Raw genomic sequence first — 27,978 nt, forward strand, 5'->3', positions numbered from 1 at the left:
CAAGGTGCAAATATACATGTTGAGATTTTGGACAGCTAAGGAGAGCCCTGTTTATAAGGACTGCTGTGAACAGTGCTCACAAGTGAGGAGGGAGGGGAGGTGGACATCTCATCATTACGTATATCTTCACTTTGGTCAATGCCTACTAAATGTTTTTGCCAATTTTTGTCCAAACCAGGTAAGACCCATAGCTTTGTCAATAAAATACACTAACTTCAAAGGAAAACGTTCGGTGCTCAGAAAGACAGTGCATTAGCCACCTTGATGACACAGCTCTTAGGTGAGCGTACTAGATTGATGGCATCAGTGATAGCATCACTGCCAACAATGGCATAAAAATGAGTCAATCTTGTGTAAAAATAAACTTGTATATAATGAGTTCTACTGCTTCTGAAACACAACAAATCTGAAGGAGGGTGTTGTAGGTTGCCAGGGGATCTAGCCTTGTGATGTAAGATGGCATTCGTCCTGCCTCTTTCCAGGTTATATTAAAAACATGATCATTCTTTAGAAGTGAAGCACAGGTGCGTTAGAGGTTTTATACCTACCTACTAATTTTTAACACCTGTTGTAAAATGAATATGTCTGCTGCTTGTACTGGTGCATCGCAATAGCTGATGCACTTGGTTTACATTTTCACTATACATACTCAGTGGTGTGGCCAAACATATGGTAATGGAGGTATGACCCCCCACTCCCCTTCTACATTTTTAAAACTTTGCATGTGCATATATAAATATACATTACAAACACAAACTGAGCATACATAAAAGATAGTCATACACTTCTTCTCGCAAAAGCAAATATTCTAGCTACGCCTCTAAAAGTGGTGTTAAAATACTTTTCAACAAACTTGATTTAGGCTATGTGGCCCTGCAAGGATGAAGCCATTTCTAAATTCTTTACATGTTTACCCACACACACATGTCCACATATAACCTGAATATTGCCTTCATTTCATTAGCAACAACACTGTGTGTGTAGTCTTTGTCTTCTTTTGCCGAGACAGGTCATCTTTTCTACTCCTAGGGACACAGAACATCATTTATGATCGGAGACCCACTGCTTGATGCATGTGTCACTGTTTTTTTCTTGCTCTTTCATGTGCCATGTTGCAACCACTGGACGAGTTGCAAGTGCCCACATAATGTGATAACGGGATCGGACGTGTTCTCACATGACACCTCTCTCGCCGCTGGAGATTCGTTTGCTCTCTGTTGAAGCTTAAACAGGATGAGCAAGCATTTGCATAGCCTTGTTTTCTATTGCCAACCACTTTGCTCAGTAATACCGTGTCTACGGTGCTTGGCTCACGGATTCAATCTTGGCCCCAGCATTTAAGTTGAGGTAATGCACTGTGCCATGTTGGTGCATGTTAAAGAACACCAGATGGTCGAAATTGCTGTCTCTCATATTGTGCTTTTGGAACATTGAACCCAAGGTATTATTATGGATCGTGCAACTTATATGTGTAAGATTTCCACTTTAATTTTTTTTTTGGTGGCCAATCAGACATTGAAAAATGAAATGACCACTTTCTGTGCAGTGCTTCCTTGTGTCATGTTAAGATATACCTAAAGGCATCATTTGCAGTGTCTTCAATGAAACAAGATTTTTCAGCGAAATTAAGGCTATGGTTAGCTCCTGTCAGGTCAAGATCAAAAGAAAGAACGATCACTCTTGAATAGGTCAAGATGGTATGATCAAAAGAAATACTGAAGGTTAGGTAATGTTGACGTTCTAGCTGCTTTGCTGCAAGATCATTCAATACTCTTGCTTGGTAGCAGAAACGTTGATGTCGCCCAGTCTTTTATATTGTGAGTTGTCTTCATCTTCCAGTAGACTTCCTCAGTACTGAAAGTGACTTGTAACTTAGAGAAAAGCATAAAATATTCTTTTTGACTTAAGCACAGTGGTTCTCAAATGGTGGTCCGCGCACTCTAGGTGGTCCAAGGAGCCATTTCTATGATCCGCGAAACCCTCACCCGCATTTTCTTTTAGCGTGACTGTGGCACGTATTGATGACCTGTCTAAAACGAAGTGATGTGGCACGTTTGATGTTTTTGTTAGGAATGAAAGCACCTGTTTCACACTCCAGTTGTGTTTTGACTTACCTATGTACCCCTCCTCCCTCCCCTTTGCTGCAAGGGGTATCCCAGTGGCGTACCAATTCTTTAACGAGTGGGGGGGCAAACCTACCCCGCTCGTCAGCAGGGACACACACACACACACATGCACATACACACATACACACGCGTGCGTGCGCAAGCGTGCACACACATACACACACACATGCATGCATATCTGGAGAGAGAACTTCATCGAAGCACTGACACTTTGATATCAATTTGCATTCACTGAGGTGACGGCGACGCGCATTCTTAGATACCGCGAAATTCAACAACACTTTAACAGGCGGAGGACTGGCACCCTTAGCCCGATTTTCGGGTCTGATTTGTGACGCTCATCTTGCTATCATGCCTTTTTCTCTGATAAGCCTTTTGGGGTTACCATTTATAGATACCACAATAGTTTGTTTAAAAAATTAATCATGGTTGTTAGTTGTCCGGATGAAGATGTACCAAGCATTAATCAGGATACATTCACGTTGAACGGGTGTATAGCTGCCAAACACCAAAAGATACATTCGGGGAACCCTTTGTCATAATTCTACAGCAAATATTTAATTAGTGCTGTAAAGGCTCATCTTACTTTCGTGCTATATGCCGATTTCTATGACGGAAGGATCAACCATGTTTTTTCAACGAATCATTGCTGTTGTATTTTTTCATATTAAGTATATTATTACACTTTCTTGCTTGATTGATGCATGTTTGTACTATAATTTGTCTTATTTTCTAATCATGTGAACACTGTTTCTGAAGCATGCAATCATAAATAATATTGCTATTGTTATATTACATTTATTACCTTTTCAACTTCTCAACCCTTCTATTTAAAATGCATGATTTGTGGTGTTAGGGTTGTAGTACATTGTTTACACTCCTTGTATATGTATTAAAATTCTTAAACAGACCCCCATACACCTCCATGAATACGCCAATACAAACAGTGTAAACAAGTTTTTTCTATGAAAGACAAAATATGGGCATTTATGAAGCTAAACTATTCCTCATTGCTTCCTTTCTAAATGGTCGTTAGCTGTATATGATTGTTATGAACAGGCTTTGTCATGCACACAGCACCGGCTTGTTATGCGTGGCAACAAATGACGCTAAGGTGATCCATCGCGTAATGATCACTTATGCGGGACCACATGAAAAATAGGGGAATAAACTATTTTCGATGCAGCATAATGTTACGAGTAACTTGTGTAATGATCTATTTACAGCGCACAGAACTCGACGAGCAAGATGGCGCCAGACCAGCATCAAACGAAAACTCTCTTCGTCCTCCTCTTTCATGCAGACGTATTTAGTGGCTGTTATGTATCATAACCCCCGGCAGTAGAAGCACCGTCCCGGTGCTAAATTTACGTAGATGATGTCGAAGGGGGGTAATAGGGCTTTAGCCGAGCCATGTGAACGGTGTCGCTCGGAGCTGACGATGACTTTGTTGGATCGGTTGGAACAATCTCGTACGTGACGTCTGTCACTTGGTGAACGATACGGAATGGTCCAGTGTAGGGCGACAACAGTTTTTCAGACAGTCCCACACCACACGCTGAGTAGGTGACCAGAGGAGCACGAGAGAACCCAGAGAAAAGTGCACCTCCCTATGGTGAGAATTGTAGAGCTGTTGTTGGCGCGCCTATGAAGCCTGTAGACGGTTACGGGCGACTTGGCACGCATGGCCGGCGCGGGCAATGGCTTCCCCAGCATATTCAGGGGCCGCAGGTAGTAAAGTGTCTAAGGGTAGAGTTGGGTCCCAGCCATATAGTAGATAGAAGGGCGAATAGCCGGCAGTGTTGTGACGAGATGAACTGTAGGCGAATGTCACATACGGCAAATGAATGTCCCAATCATGGTGGTCTGGGGCAACGTATTTGGCAAGCATATCGGTTAGGGTCCTGTTAAGGCGCTCCGTGAGGCCATTTGACTGGGGATGATACGAAGTAGTAAATTTGTGCTTGGTATGGCAAGACCTCAGGATTTCATGAACGACAGCTGATAAGAACGTGAGGCCACGGTCGGTGAGAAGTTCACGGGGAGCACCGTGCACTAATATTATGTCATACGCAGAAAGTCTGCAACGTCGGTAGCGCAGCTGGTCGGGAGTGCTCGTGTGATTATATACCGCGTCGCGTAGTCCGTGGCAACAGCAATCCATTTATTTCCGGCTGTGGAGAGTGGAAAAGGGCCCAACAGGTCGAGACCAACTCGAAAGAAAGGCTCGTTGGGAACGTCGATCGGCTGAAGGTAGCCGGCTGGGAAGGCAGACGGCGTTTTGCGACGCTGACTGGACTCACAAGCGGCGACATAGCATCGAACAGAGCGGGCAAGTCCAGGCCAAAAAAACCGACGTTGTACCCGATCGTATGTGCGAGAAACACCCAAATGGCCCGTCATGGGAGCGTCATAAAGTTGATGCAGGACAGTGGAACGCAGGTGCGCTGGGATGACAGGAAGTAAGTCTGATCCGAAGGAATCAAGGTTACGGCGATATAGGATCCCGTCTTTCACCAAAAACATTCGTAAGGACGGGTCGCAAGGCGTTGACTCCAGTTTGTCAATGATGGCTCGTAAAGAAGCATCCCGACGTTGCTCTTCGCCAATGTTCAACAGCTGCGACACAAAAAAACGCCCGTGATAGCGTCAGTATCGGTTGCTTCGTCAACAGGGTAGCGAGATAAACAATCCGCATTCTGATGTAACCGCCCTGTTTTGTACATTACAGAGAACGTGTACTCTTGAAGGCGTAGAGCCCGACGAGCGAGATGTCCCGTGGGGTCCTTCAGGGAGGCTAGCCAGCAGAGCGCGTGATGATCCGTGACAAGATGGAATGAGCGCCCGTACAGGTATGGACGAAACTTGGCGACTGCCCTTACAAGGGCGAGACACTCGCGCTCCGTAATGGAATAGTTGTGCTCTGCTGGAGATAGCAGTCGACTTGCGTAGGCTATAACACGGTTGTGTTCCCATTGTTGCTGCAGTAGCACAGCTCCTATGCCGTGTCCACTGGCGTCCGTGTGAACCTCGGTTGGGGCTAATGGATCAAAGCGAGCCAAGATTGGTGGCGTGGTAAGCAGTGTCGTAAGTTGCGAAAACGATGACGCTTGGTCATGGCCCCAGGTAAACGAGGCGTCATTCTTCAAGAGGTCTGTGAGTGGGCGTGCAATGGTCGCAAAGTCCTTAACAAAGCGTCTGAAATATGAGCACAACCCCACAAAACTGCGGATATCTTTTGTGGTCCTCGAAACGGGAAAGTTCGTGACTGTGCGAATTTTCTCTGGGTCTGGACGCACGCCTTGGGCATCGACAAGGTGACCGAGCACGGAAATTTGACGACGAGTGAAGCGGCACTTGGAGGCGTTAAGCTGGAGTCTGGCTCGACGAAAAACGTCCAGAATAGCTGACAAACGATCAAGATGCGAGTCGAATGTGGGCGAAAAGACAATAACACTGTCAAGGTAACACAAGCAGGTGGACCATTTCAACCCTTGGAGCAATGAGTCCGTCATTCTTTCAAATGTGGCTGGTGCATTGCAGAGACCAAAGGGCATCACCTTAAACTGATAATGACCATCAGGAGTGATGAATGCGGTCTTCTCGCGGTCCGTCTCGTTGACGGCTATCTGCCAGTACCCTGACCGAAGGTCAATAGTTGAAAAATAAGTGGCACCGTACAGGCAGTCGAGGGCGTCTTCGATGCAAGGTAAAGGATAAACGTCTTTTTTGGTAATTTTGTTAAGGTGACGGTAATCGACACAAAAGCACCATGTTCCATCTTTCTTTTTAACAAGGACGACTGGAGAAGCCCAGGGGCTGCATGAAGGCTCGATAATGTTTTTCGCAAGCATTTTGCCGACTTCATGTTGTAATATTGCACGCTCCGACGCAGACATACGGTAGGGGCGTCGGTGAATGGGAGTTGCGTGGCCAGTATTTATGCGATGGGTGACACTGGTCGTTTGGCCTAAAGAGTTGCTGGCAAAGTCGAAAATGCTACGATAGCCCTCAAGAACATGGCAAAGTGCTGCAGCTTGCTCAGACGTGAGGTCCGATGACACTATTCGCTCGATGTCGGCGCCCCAAGAACGTGATGGAGTGGAACCACTGACTGAGCTGCAGCAATCGTCAACTCTGAAGGGCTCCACATGGTTATCTTGGAGAGCGGTAATTTTGGCCTGGGAGATACCCTGTGGCAGAACTTGGTTGGTGAGTGAAAAGTTGACCAGTGGAAGGAAGGTGCGGTTTCTTTTTAATCGTCAGAATTATATGCGGCACAGCAACCCCATGCGTAAGCATCACGGCAGGAATCGGGGCCACCATGTAATCACCATCAGGTACTGGCGGCATGGAGGATAAGTCGACATGTGTGACAGAGTTAGGAGGGAGGCGCGTGAAATCAATGCAGCAGAGGCTGGTTTGTGGTGGGCTAGGCGGGTCGGAAAAGAGGGGTAAATCGAGATGGAGAGAGCCAGCTGAACAGTCTATGAGAGCAGAGTGCGTGGCTAGAAAATCCATACCGAGAATGAGTTTATGAGGGCAATGTTCGATAACGGTGAAAAGAACGACAGTGCTTCTCTCCCCAATAGACACTCGCGCAGAGCACATGCCAAGAATTGCGGCAGTTCCTCCATCGGCGACTCGTACAGCTCGGTTGAGGGCGGGCGTGACAACTTTTCTAAGTCGGCGGCGAAGGTTAGCACTTATAATGGACACATGCGCACCAGTATCTATCAATGCACTGACACGAACATTCTCGACAGTAACGTCCAAAAGGTTCCGGTTCGTTGTTAGTGTTAATCGAGGATTTCTTAAGGTCGTCAACGCAGCTCTACCTCCAAAAGCTGCACGACCTAGTTTTCCGGTCGTAGGTGCTGCGAATAGGTCGGGAAGGCAGCACGGCGTTGTGGGGGTGACCGGGACTGACGACGAGCAGGGGACGGTGACTGGTCGTAGCGAGGTCTGCTCAGAGGTGCTGTAGGAGCGGAAAAGGTGGTCGGCGTTGATGGAGAAAGTGATGGGGACGACTGGCAAGCAGAAGTGGCGCGATACTGAGGTGCATAATGGGATGGTGGAGCCCAGCGGTTGCGGCAGTGACGAGCCATATGACCAATGCGTCGAAAGTTAAAACATATGGGCCTGTCATCAAGAGTATGCCATTCGGACGGATTGCGTTGTATGCAAGGCGCAGAAGGGGTACGATAAGAAGGCTCAGCAGAGTATACGGTAGGAACAGGATGTAGGCCGACATTCGGTAGCTCTTGACGAACGACCGCTTGTATTAAAGAGATCGTGGTCGGAAAAGGCGCAGGCGTCGGTAATGGCGTGGCTACCGGTTGTGCTGTCTCGACCTCTCGACGAATGATGTGTGTAAGGTTGTCACATCGAGGGGCCTGGTGGAAGGTGTCGTCACACGAAGAAGTGGCCGCTGTGTTCGGAAGGTGCACGATGCTCTGGGCTACGCGGCGGGCTTTAGTTTGTTCGAGACGCCGGCATTCTTTGAGGATTGTGTCGATGCTCGAGACGTTAAAAACCAGCAGGTTGAAAGCATCGTCAGCAATGCCTTTCAAGACGTGGTTGACCTTTTCGTCTTTCGACATGCACTGGTCGGCCTTGGAACAAAGGGCCAAGGCATCAAGAATGTAGGAGACGTACGATTCGGTAGAAGACTGGGCCCGTGTGGCAAGAGTCTTCTTCGCAGCGAGCTGTCGACCAGATGAATCGCCAAACAGGTCACGTATCTTTTCCTTGAAGAGATGTCAGCTCGTTATGTCGGCGTCGTGGCCTTCAAACCATGTTCGGGGAGTGCCGTCGAGGTAGAAAAGCACGTTGGCGAGCATGAGCGTGGGATCCCAGCGGTGAGTAGCACTGACGCGCTCGTACCGCTTCAGCCAAGTGTCAAGATTGATCGTACCATCACCGGAGAAAGTGCCGGGATACCGGAGGTGCAGGAGTGTGACGTAGGTGGTGGTTTGGACTGTTGAAGGCGGCGTAGAGGAAGTGCCAGCAGTCGAAGCAGTCAAAAGGTCGCCGATGGTGCGACCGCTGCGCGTCTCCATCAAGGTACGGGGGTCGTCCACCTCCACCAATAATGTTACGAGTAACTTGTTTAATGATCTTTTTACAGCACACAAAACTCGAAGAGCAAGATGGCGCCAGACCAGCATCAAACGAAAACTCTATTCGTCCTCCTCTTTCATGCAGCCGTGTTTAGCGGCTGTTATGTATCAATATTGTTCGCCATTGGTTCTTCGGCATGTAAAATTTTCTGTGTGCCACAAAATCGCCTGCTTGTTGCATGACGTCATGAAGCCAAAGAGTACCTCCTCTTGAATGTAATTCCAGTAGGCCAGCTGCATGCCAATCACATAAGCAGCGGCTACATATAGCAGCTGGCTAGATGAATTATGAGTTTAATGAAATATTTCCACTTGCAGCATAACGTTTAATAGTTTGTGCGCGTATCTTTGTGAGCGCTTATACTTTCTGAGGAAAAAGGAATATACAAAAATAAACAGCGCTGCACGTGAGCTTTTTTGCTCTCCGAGATGTATTTTGAGATTTAAAGGACAATTTAGAATGAATGGAAACCAGCTAGTTCGATTCTCAATTAAGCCTTCATAGTGCTAAAAACCGCGGTCTTTCACCTTCTTCCTGGTGTCTAGTGGGTCAAGTTGTGAGGAAAGCTTACAAACTGAGCTTCCTACTGAGCTCGAGTCCACTGCTCTACTCGTGGCCACTTTGGAAGCTACCGTTATGGCTCCAAGTTACCGTAACTAAGGCTAATAAGATTCATCAGAGACAGAATTGGAAACAATTTTCGGCGTTTCTGTATGAAAAAACATTCTCCCAAAAAATGATTCATTACACTCATTGGCTAGCAACAGCTTCGACAGGATAGCAGTGATGATATATACTTTTCGAAAAAAAATATTTTGTGGAAGCAGAAAATGCTTTGACCTTTTGACCGGTCCATAAAAAGTTTGCTCGATCTAATCCGTAACAGCATCGACAAGTCAAAGCAGAATAAAAGCATAAACAAGTGAGAGAGAAGATTTAAACTAATCACTGTTTGTGTCTTCTCTAACTGTCCGTGCTTTTTGGCTTTGCTTCATGTAATTATGTCCACCAAATTAGCATAAAAACGTGTCTCGACAAAGGCAGTCAACTTGGCCGCAAGCAATTAGCTCGCTGCATGTCTAGATTTTCTTCAAAACATTGTGATGACTGCCCGCTGGTCGAATATCTAAACATGTGAAAAGTAATATACCAGGTACGATATTGGTATTTCGGCACTTGCATAACAAAAAATGGAGGGAGAAAATATAAACCTTGAATTATGTAAGTTATGAAGTACAGCCCAGCGCTTTGGGTCAAAAGGGTTGTGAAAGAAAAGATCGCGAAAGGCACCTTTTGGAAAAATGAGTACCCGCTGCCACACATAATCTGAGGCAAGGCAACCTCTTAGAAAAGTGCACGGTGGCACTGCGAATCGAATGCAGTACATCCTGGATTGTAGTTGAACGCTCTGACCGCTCGTCCACTGCTGCAGTGCTTGAGATGAGGGCTTGCCATTGCAGCATTTACCCTATTGCTACTATATCGCAAATGCTTCGAATGACGCCAATTGCAAAACACCGGCGAAACTTGGTCAAAAATGGAAAAAAATAATTAGAATGTGTTCCCCCAAGGTTACTAAAAGGTTGATTGATTGATTTGTATGTGGAGTTTAACGTCCCAAAACCACCATGTGATTATGAGAGACGCGTAGTGGAGGGCTCCGGAAATTTCGACCATCTGAGGTTTTTCAATGTGAACCCAACTGAGCACACGGGCCTACAACATTTCCGCGTCCAATGAAAATGCACCTGCTGCAGCCGGGATTAGATCACGTTACTAAAAGGTATAAACCACGAAGTGTGGCTGTGTAACGATGCACTATTTAGGTTGTACAGTACTGTCACACTGTTGGAATGCCCGGCTCTAACATAGGCTACGTTCCCATATTTTGCCAAATATAAATAAAAAATAAATCATATTGGCACATTACAATGCTAACCAACTATTCTGAATTCACTGTCACTTGTGTCACTTTCACTAAATGAATACACAGTTTCCATTATCATTATTTCGGAAGATTTCGCTCCATAACTCACAAATCTCCTACTTAGCATTGATTCTCACATCTCCTCACAAGTGTTCCAGCACAAATATTTTGGTGTATACTACACTGCAGAATTATCCTGGCGTCGTCATATCGAGTATGCTACACGCAAGGCTTCAAGTGTTCAAGGCTTTCTTAGAAGAAATGCAAAAAGTTTGCCACTTGCAGCAAAAGAGCTCTTGTATAAAAACAATGTGAGACCAATACTTGAATACGCTTGTTGAATCTGGAATCCTTGGCAGCAGGAGGACATTAAAAGGATTGAAAGAATACAAAACTTAGCTGTGAGATTTGTTCATGCCAATTATTCCTGCCACTTTAGCCTATCCAGTGCAAAGGAAAGCCTTGGATGGGAGTCTCTGCAGCAACATTGGCAATACTTACGGTTAAAATTTTTTCATAGTATATTTCATTGTAACACTGACATTAATAGGGATCGTTATTTGTATATTCCTAATTACATATCACCCCACCTTCATCATGCCTATAGTATTAAGGAGATAAAATGCTGGACGAACTACTTCAGGATGGCTTTTCCCCCCGAACAATTTCTGGGTGGAATAAGCTGCCTCAAGAAAGACATAGCCACCATTATATCCCCTGATGTATTTGCTTCCTCTCTGCGAGATACGTATCATCAATAGTCCTAGTTATTCCCTGTGATGTACTTACTTTTGTGTTTTGTACTAAATGTATTGGCTGTCGTTGCTTTTTTTGTGTGTAAATGGCTACTTACCGTTGTATCTGTACAAAGTAATTTTATTATGGCTATGCTGGTATTTCTCCCCCCCCCCCCCCCCCCACTGTAATGCCGAAATGCGCTGTGGGTACTGTAACAAATAAAAAAATAAAAAAAATAACTTACTCTGTTTGGAAGTGCAGTGAAAGTAACGTTCAATCTTTAGAAAATTGTGTCCTGCATAGCACATACTACTGTCAAACCTCAATTTAACAAACACTGATGTAGCGAAATATTAGTTATAACAAAGTGAGTGAATAGCCTTGCAATATATACTGTGTAAGGAATAACTTTTATAATGAATTCTCAGATGTAGTGAACTTATTTTCTTGTAAGATGCAACTTTGTTATAATGGGCATTGAGTGTATCACAGTAATATTGCGTGGTAAAAGCGTACCTTGCCATCGATCGTCAGAACAATGTAATTACTATAATGACTTCCTATTTTAAAAAGCTGGCCAGCTATTACAGAAGGCACAAGCATGTATTTCCTTAAGACCACATGATGAGTTCGTAGCAAGTTTGAGAGCATATCACGCAGATTGTTGTTGGTGGTTTAAAGCATGCTGCCTATTACACAAAATGCAACCATACGCGAAAGCTTCACTGACACAAGTCCCTTTCAACTTTATCGATTACGTTTTAGTAATTCACAATTTAAGCTTCTCGAGTAACATCGTACAATAAAAAGTATGCTCTAAGTGGTTAAAGTACGCACCAGCACAGGATGTCGGTATCGCGTTGAACTTCTAAAGGTGTAGTTGAGGGGTCCCGCAATGTTTTCAGCTTGTATTACTTTTTAAGGGAGAAAGACACATGATTTTGCACCTAATAGTATTGTAAACTTTATGATGCATTTGTTGCACCAACTCATTATGAAACTTTAGTGTAATGGTAACATTTTTTTGTCATGCTCATTGCACATTTCTGTATATATAACCCAATAATTAGTAGAATATCAGGAAAAACTTAGCCTGGTAGTTTCACACTCTGGATTAAAAAAAAAATATAGTGCCTCAGACTGAGCTCTGAAGCATGCCAGGTAGTGACAGATAATAATCATTAACTTTACTATATTCATGCAGACACAGCTCTTTTGGAATGTCTTGCCAGCACCCTGAGTTGATAATTTTTTTTAAATCTTAATAATGATAATTATAATGGTTTATTTCCACCAATACACAGTTGATAGAGGGGGGTGAGAATAAAAGTGACTATGCGCTTGACTAAGTTCTCACCTCCCTATTTACGTAAGGCAGTGGCGATGGGAGCAACAGAACACCACAGCTGATAAAAGTACACTACATTAACAAAATTAAGTATTATAAAGCTGTCAAACTCGCTGTAGACGGTTGCACTGACAAAAAACTTCAATTAACAAAAAATACACGCACAGTGCAATAAACATATATAGAAATGTAAATCAAATGTCACAATATGTTGACCACAAATACATTAAACATATGATTTACATGCAGCGGTGATTGTTTTCTTATGTTTTTGTTTATTGTTTTTGTCTAAAAGCTACTAACATTGAAATAAGGTCTTAATTGTCAGGAGCATTTATAAGATCTTGGCAAAGTTAAGAAAGGGTGATATGTGCTATGTTGACGTCTAATGAATATAACCTGTTTAAATGTAACAGTAGCTGATAAGGAATTTCTGTTGTCCATAGTTCTTGTATGAGGAAACATGCAAGGTGGCTGATGGCGGTGTGGGTATTTTGGTTGATAATGTTTTATGGAAGCTATATCTGTTATAGTAGATAAAAATTTTTTTTCGTTCGATCTTATAGTGGCGTAAAAGCCTGTAAATGTATAGGTTGCAAATATTGAAGATTTCATGTTCGCTAAACAAGTGATCTGTTGTATGTCTGCAAGGAAGGTTATAAATTAGACGGAGGATTTTAATATGAAAATAAATTTTTTGTAAATTAGATTTAGTCATCGTTACCCACACTAACATGCAGTAGTTCAAATGTGAAAAAATAAAGCGTGGTATATAGCAAGCTTTGCCTTTAAAGCTAAAACAGATTCATGTTGCCAAAGTATACCAACCACTCTTGAAGCTTTTAACAAAATTTTCTGGAGATTATTATTCCTTTGCAAATTTTGTGTGAAATAAACTCCTAGTGATTTTATTGACCTAAAAATTTCAACTGGCTGGCATGTATACCACAAATGTACTAAAGTATCAGATCTTTTATTTAGGGAATTAAAAATTACAGCTTTAGTTTCATTTATGTTAACTGACAGCGCATTTTTTTTGTCTAAAGTTCTAGCTTACCTAAAACATTATTACCGCGGGAAAATCTTGGTGTCATTTTCTCAGTTAGGGAAGCATATGCTTCACATCTGTGGCCATATTTGTTTCGACCTTGTGGTTACGCATGGCACTTGATGTATCCCTCCTTTCTTCCTGTGAGTCTCACTTGAAATTGAGCCTTCTTCGTGGTGTGACAAAAAAGGCTACTTTGAGCAACTCAAATATCATTATAAGGGACAAGCCGGTATAGTTAGAGACACCAGTATGCCTGCATTTAAATAGGGTTGATAAAAAAAATGCTTGGTACCCTGCTTATGAGAAGGCACCTCATATAAGAGACAAGAATCGCTCCCTAGAGCATGTCTCTTATAAATGTCTTTCTGCTGCTGCTGCTGCTGCTGCTGTATGGCCCAAACAGGCAATGTTTGCCTTCTCCTTAGACAATTTGAGGGATTGTTCTTAAACTAATAAAGGAAAGGGGTTCAAATGGAGCACTGTGTAGAGTGTCTGTGCACACCTGTGTTTCTTATTCACAGTGGTATCATGTAGTGTGGCTGTAATTCTGCTGTGTTTGCAGCTTCAACTACTGGCAAAAGAGTGAGAAATACATTTCAGTGTAGGTAGTCAAAGCATTCCTCATGAACATTGATTTAGAACATTTAGTTCTGGTTAGTGATTTGATCCGGTGCTTACAGGTACAGCAATGACGAGCCCAGCCGAGGTGGCATCGGAGGAGCGCCTGTCGACTCCTAATCGAAGCCCACCACGTCGCCCACCCGTCACACAGCTAGAATTCAGACAGGTGGGATTTTAGGGTGCCCTTTAAAGGAGCACTTGCATCAAATTCACTCATGTCAAGATTTTTGCCTCAACGAGTCGCTATCGACCCCCTAGTAGCGATTTGCGACCTAAAACGCATATGAAGTACGAATAAATATCTGTAATATTGAATAATAAATCCGCTATCGAACGTGGTTCAAAATGGGTCGAAAGCCCGCCAAGTTGTAGTGCTGTCAGCGCTACCACGCGGCCACGTCGAGGCTGCTGCTCAGCTGATGCTGCTTTCACAAAAAATGGTGACGTCACGCACACTGGCATTTTTTCTGCTAGGAGCACACGTGCAGTCAGTCCAGCTGTGTTTCTGATGATGTAGACTAAAGCCCCTCCAAGCCTTTTCCGCTGGCTTTGTCAAGTAGCGCCAACTCATTCTTCCCCTCTCCCTTTAGCCCCGGCCTCGAGAAGGGGCCTCGTACAGCCAGTGAAACCCAACTAGTTCGCCAACACAGGATTTACTCTACAGCAGCTCGGCGCAAAGTGAAGCGAGCGAATGCGGCTGTTCTTCTTAGGCATCCAGTCCCTCTGGTCCCTCTGTTCATCGGCACATGTGAAGTCAACCCACTGGCTGCATAGAGGTTCGTGGCCTGGAAAGGCATGAAATGACATGCAATTTCTGCTTTTTCTGCGCCTTGTCGGGCAGGTTCTCAATACGCAGCAGTTCCCCGACACTCTGGCTCATATTGTCACTCTGAATGATCGTACTCGCACTGCGGAGCATATGTCAAATAAGTTCACGCGATACAATGAATTGCACGTACGCTTCAACACAGCAAGGAGAGCCAATAGTGAGAGCATGGCCGGGAGTCGGCTCCAAACACTCTCAGATCGTTGACGTCATTGTTACTAGCGTATCGTCACTCAGGATGCTATTTGTGGAACGTATCACACCGAACATGTAGCACTAGTGTCGATGTTACAGGGCTGTCTATTTTCCGTTTTTTTGCCCTAGCTTTTCTATGCTGTTTGACATCTAATTAAAAAAACTTCCACGCAACGGATGCCATTCAAATTTGGCCAAGTAGACCTCTGCATACCAAGCTATCGAATGGTGGGCACATTTCGATCTTTAAATTTGATGTCAGTGCTCCTTGAAACCCGTATCCACGTGTGTGAAACAATTGCGTGAGCGAATTGTGATTGAGCTAGCCTTCCATAAAAGATTCCTTTTAAATTTTCACATCATTTCATAAAAGCATCTTCAGGTGCCAGCTGCTGGAAACAAGTAGCAGTAATCGCGCAAAAAACAATGTTCCTCAAGCTGTCCATCAGGGCATAACTTCGCCTTGAATGCCTAAAAGTGTTTCAGTTATTTGGTTTGCCTCGTTCCTGTGGAACTTTTGTTCTGCTGCGAGCCACCAACATTTTATCAGTTCAGTGGTCATTTTGACATCCAAATTTCCAAACACCGGCTCTGTGGAGTTTTTGCAAAAAGGGTGTTGTAGGTAGAATGTGGCCGTGTAGGTACGAATTCTAGACCTGGGCAAAGTGTTGTATACACAAATGCCATAATCTTAGCAGAAGCAAATATTCTGGTTTTGAAAGCTCCGATGATGAATGTGTTAAATCACAGCTGTCAAGTGCAGGTGCCTTGTGGGTTGATGATAGTGGTATCATGGTCCCTATAAAGGGAACACAAAATGTCAATGGAGGGGAGCACGAAAACTACTTTATAAACAAAACAAACAATTTTAAGGACACATTGTACATTTCAAAGTGCTTGGCGAAAGCCTGGGGTCATCCGACTGACTATGCAATGTTTCTTTGTGCGCGCGTACAAGCATGACACTACCTGTGCAATTGCACTTTACTTTCAATGTCTATCCTTGCCACCTCGATTCTCTGTGTATCTATTTTGTCATGCTGGTCTCTTCGTGGGGCCAAAAAAAATTTTCGTTTTTTGCTATGCTCCACTGTGCCATCATGTGGTTGCTGAGAGAGCGTAAGGGAAAGAGGCCTCAACTGGCACTGTTCCAGGGCTTCGATGCATGGACAGATGCCGCGAGTATAAGCCATTAGAGGCTGTCACGTTAAAATTGTAAAGCTTGCACTTGTTGCGTGAGGCTGGAACCATCAGCAGGATCAGTGTTTGAAATAGCCAAGTACTAACCCCAGTGCGTGTATATACTTTTTTGCGACAAATAAAGATTTTTTTATTTGATTTGCCAGTAATGGCAAGCTTTTGCTTGAAATGCAAAGTTTTTCCTAATTAATAGTACTGCTAAGTAACGTAGAACTTGAAAAGATGTGTCACGTGACTTCGTGTTATGTTATTATATTGTGTTTTTATACACGTGGCCTGCTTTTACACGTTTCTTTAGTGTAAACACATCATGACATTAGCAGTTAGCATTAGCATTAGTTATGCAGTTTATGGTGGCAACATCTGATGTGGCTAGCTATGATGTGATGTCACTGAATTTTTGTGTCATGGCTAAATATTACTGATTTTCAGTCAAATGACATGATATACAAGATCTTTAGTTGTGCAAATAGTTGTTGCACGATGTTACATGATTTTTAGTCCCTGAACAAACTGTCCCAATATGGTTGTTTTAAGTGCAGAGTACTTAAAACTGGGCTTTTGTATGCTGTTGTCTCATCATTTGGCTTATGCAGACAAAACCGTGTATGGCGTAGCCATCTGTATCAAAGCCACGAATAGCAAGGCGGCAAGAAAGGGAAGTGGACGGAGGAGGAACAGAATATGCTGCCGTGTTTGGCCACTTGGCATCATGCACGCAAGGCAATACATAGCATATTCATGTGCAGGAAGAGGTTAGGCTGAGGAGTCCTGTCAGAGTGACGAGGGAAAGCAATAAGTAAGGAAAAAAAAACGGCAATATGCCGTCATCATATTTTGCCGCTTGGCCTCAGACATGCAAAACAGTGTATAGCATATTAATGAGAACTTACTGGCAATAATGCCAGGGAAAGTATTCGGGTTGTTATTAAAAGTAACTGCAATGCAAACGTGAAGAAAGAAAAGTAGATAAAAGTTAAATTGCCACAATCAAGATCTGAGCCTGCAATTTTCGAATAGCACGTCCGATGTTTTACCTCTGAGCTACAATGGTGGTTATCTCCCCGTCCACTCTAAAAGGTATATATGTGCATTTAAAGGTAGAAGCGTCAGTCAATGCTGTTCATTCATGGCGACTGTCTTGTTTTGGCATACTTGATGCCTTGAGGTGGTATGTGAGGAGATATTGGTCAGCTGCCATCTCGTATTAAGATCACATACTACATGATGTCAAACAGGCAAGAAAGAGTGTTTCATTCTTGCCTTAGTGGCTACAGGTAGTGCTGTCTGATGCTTCCATGTTTAAATGCACATCCATACCCAATAAAGTGGACGAGAGGATGACAGCTACTGTAGCTCAGGGGTAGAGCATCGGACCTGTTGTTCCAAGGTCACAGGTTCCGTCTCTGCCGGTGGATAGTTATCTTTTCATCTACTTCTCTTTTTCACAATGCAGTTACTTCTAACAGCATCCCCTATATTTTCCCTAGCGTTATTGTCTGTTTGTACTCATTAATATTGCATCTAACAAAGAAAACGAGCCCTTAAATTTACAGGCTCCTTCATTCATGCATGGCATAGTCAATGTATAGGAAGGGGGCAAGGAGGAGGAAGAAAAAAGGGATTGTATTTTGCCACTTGGCATCAGGTTGACAAGGCACGAAATGATACCACTAATGGAGGGACGCAGATGGCCGCACGTACTATCCACTGAACTTTTATTAGTTGATCCCCAAATTTCATGGCGTCTCCCACCAGGTGAGAACAGCGGCTGCCCAAGCGGGATGTAAGAGTGGTTTACTCGACATCCATTCAACTAAGCTCTCTGTGCGAGTAACTGAATGCATTTACTTGTGAGGTACCCAAGTGTCAGAAGAATCAGGCAACTCACTTTGTTGCCCCGCTGCGGTGGTTTAGTGGCTAAGGTACTGGGCTGCTGACCCGCAGGTCGCGGGATCGAATCCCGGCTGCGGCGGCTGCATTTTCGATGAAGGCGAAAATGTTGTAGGCCCGTGTGCTCAGATTCAGGTGCACGTTAAAAAACCCCAGGTGGTCGAAATTTCCGGTGCCCTCTACTACGGCGTTTCTCATAATCATATTGTGGTTTTGGGACATTAAACCCCACAAATCAATCAATCAACTCACTTTGTTCTCTGCAAAACAGGAATGGTGTATGATAGTTCGACATGCTGTAAGGATTTTTACATTCACCAGTTAAGGTCGATGTGTGCCACAGCCTATGTGAACACGTTGACAATCTTGGAATGTAGACCGGTATCAATAAGGCAATTCATTGGGCTATATGTAGCTATAGCCCCTATTTTCAGCAGATGTTCATTGTTCATAGATACTGAGATTACTGTGCTCGAAAAATCTATGATCCCTCAGTAATGTATAACATGGGGTCACCATGTGTCAGTTATTCTTTGATGGTGTTAAATGACAAAGATAGTAGCTATATGCACCATTAAGTTTATGATCTGTGTAAAGTAGGGCACATGGCTGTTTTCGATATTCCTTCTCCTTTTCTCATGTGAACAACATAGTTTATAGTTCTTTGTGCAATGGGAATTGTTTTGCATTCGATCGGATGAGCACAGGAGTTTAAGACAGAGTAAATGGAAAGAGTGCCAACTATCTGTTGCGGACGATTGCAGCTGCGCGCCAATAAACAGAAGGACAGAGAAGAAGGAAGTAGTGAGCACGAGCGATAGAATAAATGATGGACGTCTTGGTCTAGGGCTCGAGTCTTTGTTTTACGCGACATCATTTCTGGTGCCGAAATCTTCCGGTCATCATCCTTCCAAGACTTCCAGCTTCAATGCCATCATTGAAGCGTCTGCGTAAGAACCGTGACATTATGAGGCACAACACTACTGGCTGCAAAGGGTCCAAGAAGAAATGTTCTCCGAAGAAGGGCAGGCCCTTCGCACAGAAAAAGATCTATTGTCCACGAGCCCAGTTCTTTGATTACATTCTTTCCTGGATGAAGGCGGTCTGCTTCGCATTGGAGGTCGTCTGCAGGAGCTAGCTGCCTCTTTTGATGTCAAGCACCTAATGATGTTACCAGCAAGGCACACCTTCACCCATCTTGTGGTTACAGCCGCACATAGACGCCTCCTTCACAGCGGAGTAGAGGCCACACTTTGCGAGCTTTGAGAAAAGTTTTGGGTTGTGAAAGGACATCAGACCGGTAAAATAGTACTGAAGAATTCTTTGCCTTGCAAACACCTGTTGCTGTCGCTGAGGCCTCACCCTGCGCTCCATTGCCACAAGTCCAAATCACGGAAGCAAGTCCTTTCATTGTCATTGTGTTGGATTTCTGCGGGCCTCCCAACACTCATGACACGGCTGCTACTAGCAAAAAGGCATACATACTTATGTTCTCCTGTGCTGTCACTCGAGCTATTCATTTGAAATTGACGATCAATATGACAACAATAACAACAATGCTAAGCAGCTTTTCGCCTTCCACTGTTTTATCTCACGGCATGGAATCTCCAACACCGTTTACTCGGATAACGCACTGTCTTTTCACACCTCAGCGCGAGTGCTCAAGAGCATTCTGCCAGCTCTGTGAGAATATGCGGCCAACACTAAGATCAAGTCGAAGTTCATCGCTGAGAGAGCTCTTTGGTTGGGAGACTTGTGGGAACGCCTCATCAGATCGATAAAGAACACATTGAAATGGTCACTTGAGCGCAACAGTCTTGATGCCAAGGCCCTCGCTACGGTGTTATGCGAAGTGGAAGTGGTCATAAACAGCAGATATCTTACTTATTTTGATAGCCGCCCTGATGAACTGCAACAGCTGACTCCGTCTCACTTTTTGCTCGAGATATGCCTTAAATGCCTTCCGCAAGAAGTCAGCAATTTTTATGGCATGTCATCGATTAGAAAGGACCTGCTCTATCGCACACGCAATTGTGAGCATCTTGTATCAAAGCTTTGAAGCCGGTGGAAGTGGTCCTATCTTCTTCTACTTCGATCCGCGCACAACGGGCCTCATCGTAAACTACCTCAACTATGCAAAGGTGACGTGGTGCTTGTGCAAGGTTCTGGCAATGCACTCGGGAAGGGATAACGTCACGCGCATCTGCACCCTGCAACTATTATGCGGACATACCATAAAGTGACCAATTTAGAAGTTATACATTCTGGAGGCAAGTCAGTGTGAATCAACTGCCTCGTGCTTTCCTTGGTCCCTTGGGAGTATGTGTATGTGTCGTGGTGTTGTCTCTTCCTCTGTCCTTGTCTATATTTTTTGCGCTGTTTTTACATCCCAAGCATAAACCAACTAGCCCAACTTTCACTATTACTTCCATGTGGAGAATAGGCATGTTTAAGAAGTCAGTTCTAAAGATCTGTTGAACTTTTAAGCAGGAAATTGCCAAGGAAAAGATCTATGATTGTAATACTCGGGGTAGTTTTCTACTGTTTGAGGCCAGGATGGGAGTATTGCGAACCAAGACATATCGGGCCAAATACAAAGGGGTAGACACGGTATGCAGTGCATGCGGAAAGGAGGAGGAAACTGCCGAACACTTGATAATGTTCTGTAAAGGGCTTCAGGATGATGGCGCAGAGTTTTTCAAAGCACAGGGGTTTAGGGACAGGGAGGGCAACATAGACTTTAAGCGGATAGAATTAACTTGAAGGAGCTTATCTGATTGGTGGCCGAAGTCAAGGCAAGAGTAAAATTAAACCCTTCACTGTAAAGTACCAGTCTACCAGTCTTCAACTTCACTATTTAAAGAAAAAAAGACACAAATCTAGTTTTTGGTTCACAAAGTGTTACGGCTAGTTGGCGTTAGCCACCGCCCGATCTAAAGGGTACAGCCATGTCAATCCATCCATCCATCCTTTCATGCGCGGCATTGTATATAATAAAAGAGTTCCTGCTTGGCTACTGGCTGCTGCGTACCTCGTGTTGGCCGGCCCTTAAGCGCCATGCCCTGTGTTTTCCGTGCGGCGCATCCACTGCACGATACTACAATGGGGATAGAGATACTCAGTTTGAAAGGGCCGCACAACAACACGAGGAAAGAAAGGCAGAAAGACAAAGAGCGCTGACTACAGTTACTGTCCTGCAAGTGGACGAAACGGTCACCACTTCTTCATCTTCCTGTACGGATCAATGAATCCACCTTCAACATGCTCATCAACACTGGGAAGCTGTGTCATTACTCAACGTCCAAGATTATGAAAGGATCTTTTTGCATATTAAGTTGCTACCTTCGCACCTCGATTACTCAGAGCAAACCACAAATAATCATGGCTGTTTCAAGGCAACAGTCTCATACAACGGCAACTGCGCCACCATTCCCTTCTATGTCACAGACAAAGGTACCTCGCTCCTGGGGTTAGATGCCATCCGAGCTCTGAAAATAATCATCAGAGGTGAGACCTTCACTTGTTCTCTCCTCGACTCCTCGGCAGTTCCGGCAAATGCGCCACCAGAGTATCATCACCTGTTTTCGTCGGACATCGGCATTGTCCGGAATTACGTTCACCGTGTCAAGCGTCAACCTAGTGTGCAGCCCGTGGCCCGTGACAACCAAGCTGCGTCGTCTTCGCTCATGCTGAGGCAACAACTCGCTGACGAGCTGCAACGACTAGAGTCGATTGGCATCATTTAGAGGGTGGTTGTTTTGGACTGGGTGTCTCCCTTGGTCGTCGCCTGCAAGAAGGACAATTCAATCCAACTTGTGCGACTATCTCCGTGAGCCGAACAAGGCCATTGTGGTGGGCAGGTTCTCTCTACCTCACATCGTGGAACTCTTACAACAGTTAACAGGGGCTAAAATTTTTTTCTAAACTTTATCTTGCATCCGCATACCACCAGGTTGAGTTAGCAGAGGAGAGTCATGACCTTACTACTTTTGTGACCCATTAAGGGCTTTATTGGGTTCGCAGTGTGTGCTTCGGACTGGCACCTGCGCCAGCTATTTTCCAAAAAATTATGAGCAATATACTGAAGAGGTGCCCAGGTGTTGTCTGTTATTTAGACGACATTTAATTTTGGGCCGTAATCGGGAGGAGCATGATGTGCACTTGAAAGGTGTCTTGTCTAAAATACATTTCTGTGGCATGAAGCCTAATGACAAGTGTGTATTTGCTGCTACTGAAATAGCATTCTTAGGTCATAACATAAGTGCTCGCGGGTTATCGTCGGTTGAGTCTAAGGTCACTGCCATTCTTGATGCCCCTGTTCCTAATGATGTTAAAGCACTCCAGTCTTTCTTGGGGTTAGTTGGATATTATGCAAAGGTTCTACTGCATTATGCTGATGTTGTTGAGCCTCTGCGCTGCATGCTCACGGCAAGGTCAGAGTTTTATATGGTCTGCTGAGGCCATTGCCAGAGCAAGCAGGCGCGCATAGTTCAGCATGTTCCAGGGCAAAAAGGGCTCATTTTCATGTCCTTAGACGGATAGATTGGGATACAGCCGTGGGTAACTTTCACGCGTGCATTGGAGCATGGCAATTTTATCCGCCCTTTGCTCACATAGCATCCACGTGCTGTTAACATTGCAGACGCAGCAGACATTGCACTTTTTGTGTGTTTTAAGTAAATGTGAACGAAAGCACATCTACAATACGTTCTTGTACATTTAAACGATAGGGTACCAAGGTGACTAATCCAACTTGGGCATGGCAGGATTCCAATGCACATGCTCGGCGCGTAAACTGAGGCAATCGGCCACGATCATAGATTCGCTGTCTGTAGCTCAAGTTCCCCAACCGCATTCGGCGCCCGCACAAGAAACACTTCGAGGCGTCGGCGGGAAAGTTGAAGTTTGACTGCGTTCCCTCGGTGGGAAGCACCATGAAAACTCTTGTCAGGAAGCTGCAAACGTGCGCTTCCCGCACGTGGTGACAGCCACTTTCACCAGAGAAATTGCGCTGCACAAATTGATCTCAGAGAAAGCCATAAAAGTGGTGCTTCAAGAGCCAAATCAAAAGGGAATAAACGCCAAACTATAGACAACTGGGCTCACCTTTCCAACTCGCATGGCGGCAGCAGATGAGTTGAACTGGCCGTGCGCGCAGTTCACTGCTCACACTTCATTTGGCTCCGATAATGCTTGCGCTTTGCTCTGCTGCTGTGCGTTTCATGGCGGCAAGGTATAGCTCTTAGTTAAATTATTGTGCTGATTCGAAGCACAAAAAGCTCATTTCAAAGAAATCAAATTTTCACAGAGTTCCCGATTTACACATCACAGCTTGATGCCGCAGTGGTTCAATGAGCTCCACGTGTACAACACTGATTTCTAATAATTCACTACTGTATTTCTCCTCGCTAATTTGCAGTGGCAAGACATGGTTGCTCAATACAATATTGTGCTAAGTTCAAAAGCTGTACACGATCACAAAATTCCTACAATCTTCAGACCCACATGTAGTGCTCAATCTTGCGCAAAGGCCGTATTCGACAGGCCTTCACACCGAAGCATAGACTGTGGACGCCTGCTTGCTTGGGAATCACACACTCCTGTTCCTTCCCGTGACCAAATATTTTGAAATTTGCATCCTCAGTGCAGTCGACAGCTATTTAAGGCTGCTTGCCTTTCAAGAAACTGAAGTATAGCCCTGCATTCCACACATAGTGAGCAGGAAGCTTCCTGCCCGTTAAGTATGGATTGCAGGCCTATACTTCAGTTTCTTAAAAGCCAACTTAAGTCCGATCTGCAATTGTCTATCCTTGCGCAAAGACATTTTTCGACCAGCTGTAGCTGCAAGTGAAACCACAATCTGCAACATGTTTTTATTGTTTCTGAAAGCTGATGAGCAGAAGAATGAGGGGGGGGGGGGGCTAAAAAATATCAAAAATGATTTTTTTTTAATCATCGTCAGAAGTTTCCCTTGCATGCCTTTTTCTTGAAGGTAGCGCGGTTATATCTTTTTATTGAAAAGTGTTATTAATATAAGCTTTGGCAGTTCTATGAATAAGCATTCCAAGAAAGTAATGCGGAATGTTTACCACTCTGTCATAGGCCCATCTTGAAGTAAAGGCCTGCAAATTAGGTAAAAAAAATATTTGTTAGGTCAAATTTGTCAATTTTTATTAAGAAATCTGCACTACGCAGAGAATCGAAATATAATTGAATGTAAGCACAAGTGTGCCTATATTTAGGTAAACAAATTTTAGGTACGTGGCTTTAATATGTTTTGTGTAATTCATCACCAAATTAGAAAACAAACAGCAGACGAGGTAAGCTTGGCATTCCACCTCTTTGTCATTATTAATTTACTGTGCTGATTGCTGATCTATTCTTTCCACTCATCAAGCAGCAGTATATATAATAACTTTAAGAGGGCGACCGGCCATGCTTTCTTCGACCTTACACGGAATCAGTTGTACTGCTGGTGGCAAGGAGATATCGGGGCACCATTTTCCGGACTCTTTCTGTGACATATTGCCACGTTTCATTTCCCAAGTTTTTGTTATCGTCCCAAAACACCACACGATTCTCAGCGCAAACCGCGCCTGCAGTTTTCGAGAAGGTTCCGGACTGTAATAGATCATTCGATAAGATCACGCCCACTGTGCGAACGGTACAGATTGTTCTGGAACCTATGCCACCGCCAGCGATAACGCTAGAACATTCGACAGCAAGAGTATAAATGCCGACGCGCTTCGCCGCTTGTCAGTTGTTGATCGAAGGCCGACGCTCCGTTCGCCGCTATCAGTCCGAGACTGCTATCTGTGCAAGACTACTGCTGTAATTAGACTTTCCGTTTACCGGGCACAGGTTCGCCCAAATAAACAGTTGAATCCCAACGCGAAGTCTCCTGTCTTCGGCCACGTCATGACCCCGTGACATCTGGTGGAGGTGCTGCTTCGTTCATGTACCGGACGCCCCCGTCAAGCCGTGAACCCAGCCCACGTTGCGGAGAAGACACCGACGCCAACCAAGAGCAGCGAACAAGCCGCCGACAGCAAGGTCTCCCACCGGAGTACGGGCTTCTACAAGACAAGGCGCGGAAGGCCAAGGCCATGACCTCTACTGCAGCGACAATGACAACCGGAGCGTCCCAGCCCGCGATCGTCATTCATCAACCCAGGGAACCACCAACGTTTCATGGGTCATCGTTTGAAGACCCGGAAACCTGGCTAGAAACATACGACCGTGTGGCCGCCCTCAACCACTGGGACAACGAAGAAAAGCTCCGTCGTGGACGTACCTGGAAGACACCGCAAGGACCTGGCTAGAGAATCGTGAGTCCACGCTCCGAACGTGGGATGTCTTCTGCGGCGCATTTCTGCAAACGTTCGCGAGCGTCGCTCGCAAAGAGAGGGCCGCTGCTCTACTGGAGACCCGGGTTCAGCTACCAAATGAGAAGGTTGGAATTTTCACAGAGGAGATGACCCGCCTATTTCGTCACGCTGACCCAGACATGCCTGAGGAGAAGAAAGTTCGTTTCCTCATGCGAGGGGTCAAACAGGAGCTCTTCGCGGGACTAATGAGGAATCCACCGAACACCGTCCAAGAATTTGTATCCGAGGCGACCACCATCGAAAAAACCCTGGACATGCGCACCAGACAGTATAATCGTCGCCTGACTCCAGAATGCGCTGCTGCTCAAGCCAGTGACTCCGTAGACCTGCGTGAAACGATCCGAGCGATCGTGCGGGAAGAGCTGCGCAAACTGTTGCCTTCGGCGCAGCCTCAAGTGGATTTGATCGCCGACATTGTGCGAGAAGAAGTCCGGCAATCGCTTCGAATTCCCCAAACACCGCTGCCCGAGCCAGAAACTATGAGCTACGCCGCTGCAGTGCGCCACAACGCTCCTCCCCGTCCACGCCAAAACGCCGCCCTGTCGCACTTTCGTCGCCAGACACCACCGCTGCCACCACCCCCACCGACGACCTACTGTTCACCAGCAGGCCAGCGCAGTGCGCCGAGGAAAACCAACGTTTGGCGCACCCATGACCACCGCCCACTGTGCTACCACTGCGGCGAGGCCGGGCACACTTACCGCCGTTGCCAGTACCGATAGATGGGACTGCGTGGCTTCGCCGTCGATGCACCACATCCGCAGCCAGGGGAACGGCCACGTGACATCGCCGACTACCTGACAGGAACTCAATGGACACCCCGAAGTCCTTCCCGTTCGCCGTCGCCCAGCTGCCGCATGTCACCGCACCCCCGGCAGTACTCCGGCCCAACGCGGGGCCGGTCTCCTAGCCCGTATCCGGGAAACTAAGGGCAGCAATCGGTGAAGGTGCGGTTGCTGTGCGACGAACTACCAAAGATTCTTCGACGACGACGACAACGCGACGGAGCTTTCCGAACACAATGCCAACCAGGCAAAGCCCTGACGGCGAAAGCTCACTTACCGGAGGTGGCCTGACGACGCAACATGGAAGCAGCGGAACAAGCCGACGCAGCTGTGACCCGACGCCACGCCCTAACTGTAATGCGAGACGGTGAACTAGCGACATCGACGTTCTTATCGACGGCCACAGTGTGACCGCTCTCGTCGATACTGGAGCCGACTATTCTGTCATCAGTGGGTCGTTCGCCGCGAAGTTAAAGAAAGTTAGGACATCTTGGAAAGGCCCTGAAATCCGCACAGCCGGAGGTCATCTCGTAACGCCTGCAGGAATCTGAACAGCGAGAGTCACCATTAACGGCCGTGTTTATCCTACAGACTTCGTAGTCCTACAGCGTTGCTCGAGAGATGTCATCCTTGGCATGGACTTCTTATGCCTCCATGGTGCTGTCATCAACCTAAAAACAAAGTCGATAACGTTGTCCACAGAAGAAGCACTACCACCGCGCACGCCGTCAGGACATCATGCCTTGAATGTGCTGGAAGAACAAGTCACCATTCCGCCTTGCTCAAGCGTCATTATTACAGTCGGCGCTCCTAAATCACCTGACTTGGAAGGCGTCGTTGAAGGAAGTCAGCATTTGTTGGTCACCCGAAATATTTGCGTCGCAAGAGAAATTGCAGAGCTGCGGGGAGGCAAAGCAACGGTTATGCTCACGAATTTCAGCAATGAGTACAAACATGTGAACAAAGGAACAACGGCCGCATACATCGAAGAAATTGTCGAAGCCACTAGTGCTTTCGCCCTCACCGATTCTGTGGAACCTGCTCAGAGGAACCAAGCACCTCCCATAGCTTTCGACGTCAATCCCAGACTTCTGAACGATAAGCAAGAACAGCTCAAGGCCCTGCTCCTGTAATACGAAGATTGCTTTTCATCGTCATCGAAAATTCGGCAGACCCCAAGCACGAAACATCGCATCATAACCGAAGAAAATGCCAGACCACTCCATCAGAGTCCGTACAGGGTTTCGACGCGAGAATGTGAGGCCATGAAGAGACAAGTTGATGAAATGCTGCGGGATGACATTATTCAGCCGTCCAAGAGTCCATGAGCATCCCCCGTGGTGTTAGTGAAGAAAAAGGATGGGACCTTACGTTTCTGCGTCGATTATCGCCGCCTGAACAACATCACAATAAAGGACGTGTATCCTCTCCCACGAATAGACGACACACTTGATCGGCTCCATAACGCCAAGTACTTTTCGTCAATGGACCTCAAGACTGGCTATTGGCAAATCGAAGTCGACGAAAGAGACCGAGAGAAGACGGCGTTTATAACACCGGACGACCTCTTCAAGTTTAAGGTGATGCCCTTCGGCCTTTGCTCAGCGCCTGCAACTTTTCAACGCGTTATGGATACAGTACTGGCAGGATTGAAGTGGCAGACTTGCCTTGTGTACTTGGACGACGTCGTGTTTTCCTCGAGTTTCGACGAGCATCTTCGGCGCCTTGAAGCTGTACTTCAAGCCATCAAGACGTCC

At 45.5% G+C, this 27,978-nt stretch overlaps 1 protein-coding gene across 1 annotated transcript in view; it reads left to right on the top strand.

Annotated features, from left to right (window-relative positions):
- LOC119159798 (CUE domain-containing protein 1) overlaps positions 1-27,978 on the top strand; it is a 143,569-nt gene that overhangs the window by 1,623 nt on the left and 113,968 nt on the right. The window contains exons 2-3 of the mRNA XM_075891031.1: positions 4,858-4,978; positions 13,994-14,100. Coding sequence (XP_075747146.1) covers positions 4,963-4,978; positions 13,994-14,100 — 123 coding nt within the window. The 5' untranslated portion in view covers positions 4,858-4,962. The remainder of the gene's footprint in view (positions 1-4,857; positions 4,979-13,993; positions 14,101-27,978) is intronic.

This window comes from Rhipicephalus microplus, chromosome 3, assembly GCF_043290135.1.
Source record: "Rhipicephalus microplus isolate Deutch F79 chromosome 3, USDA_Rmic, whole genome shotgun sequence".
Lineage (NCBI taxonomy): Eukaryota > Metazoa > Arthropoda > Arachnida > Ixodida > Ixodidae > Rhipicephalus > Rhipicephalus microplus.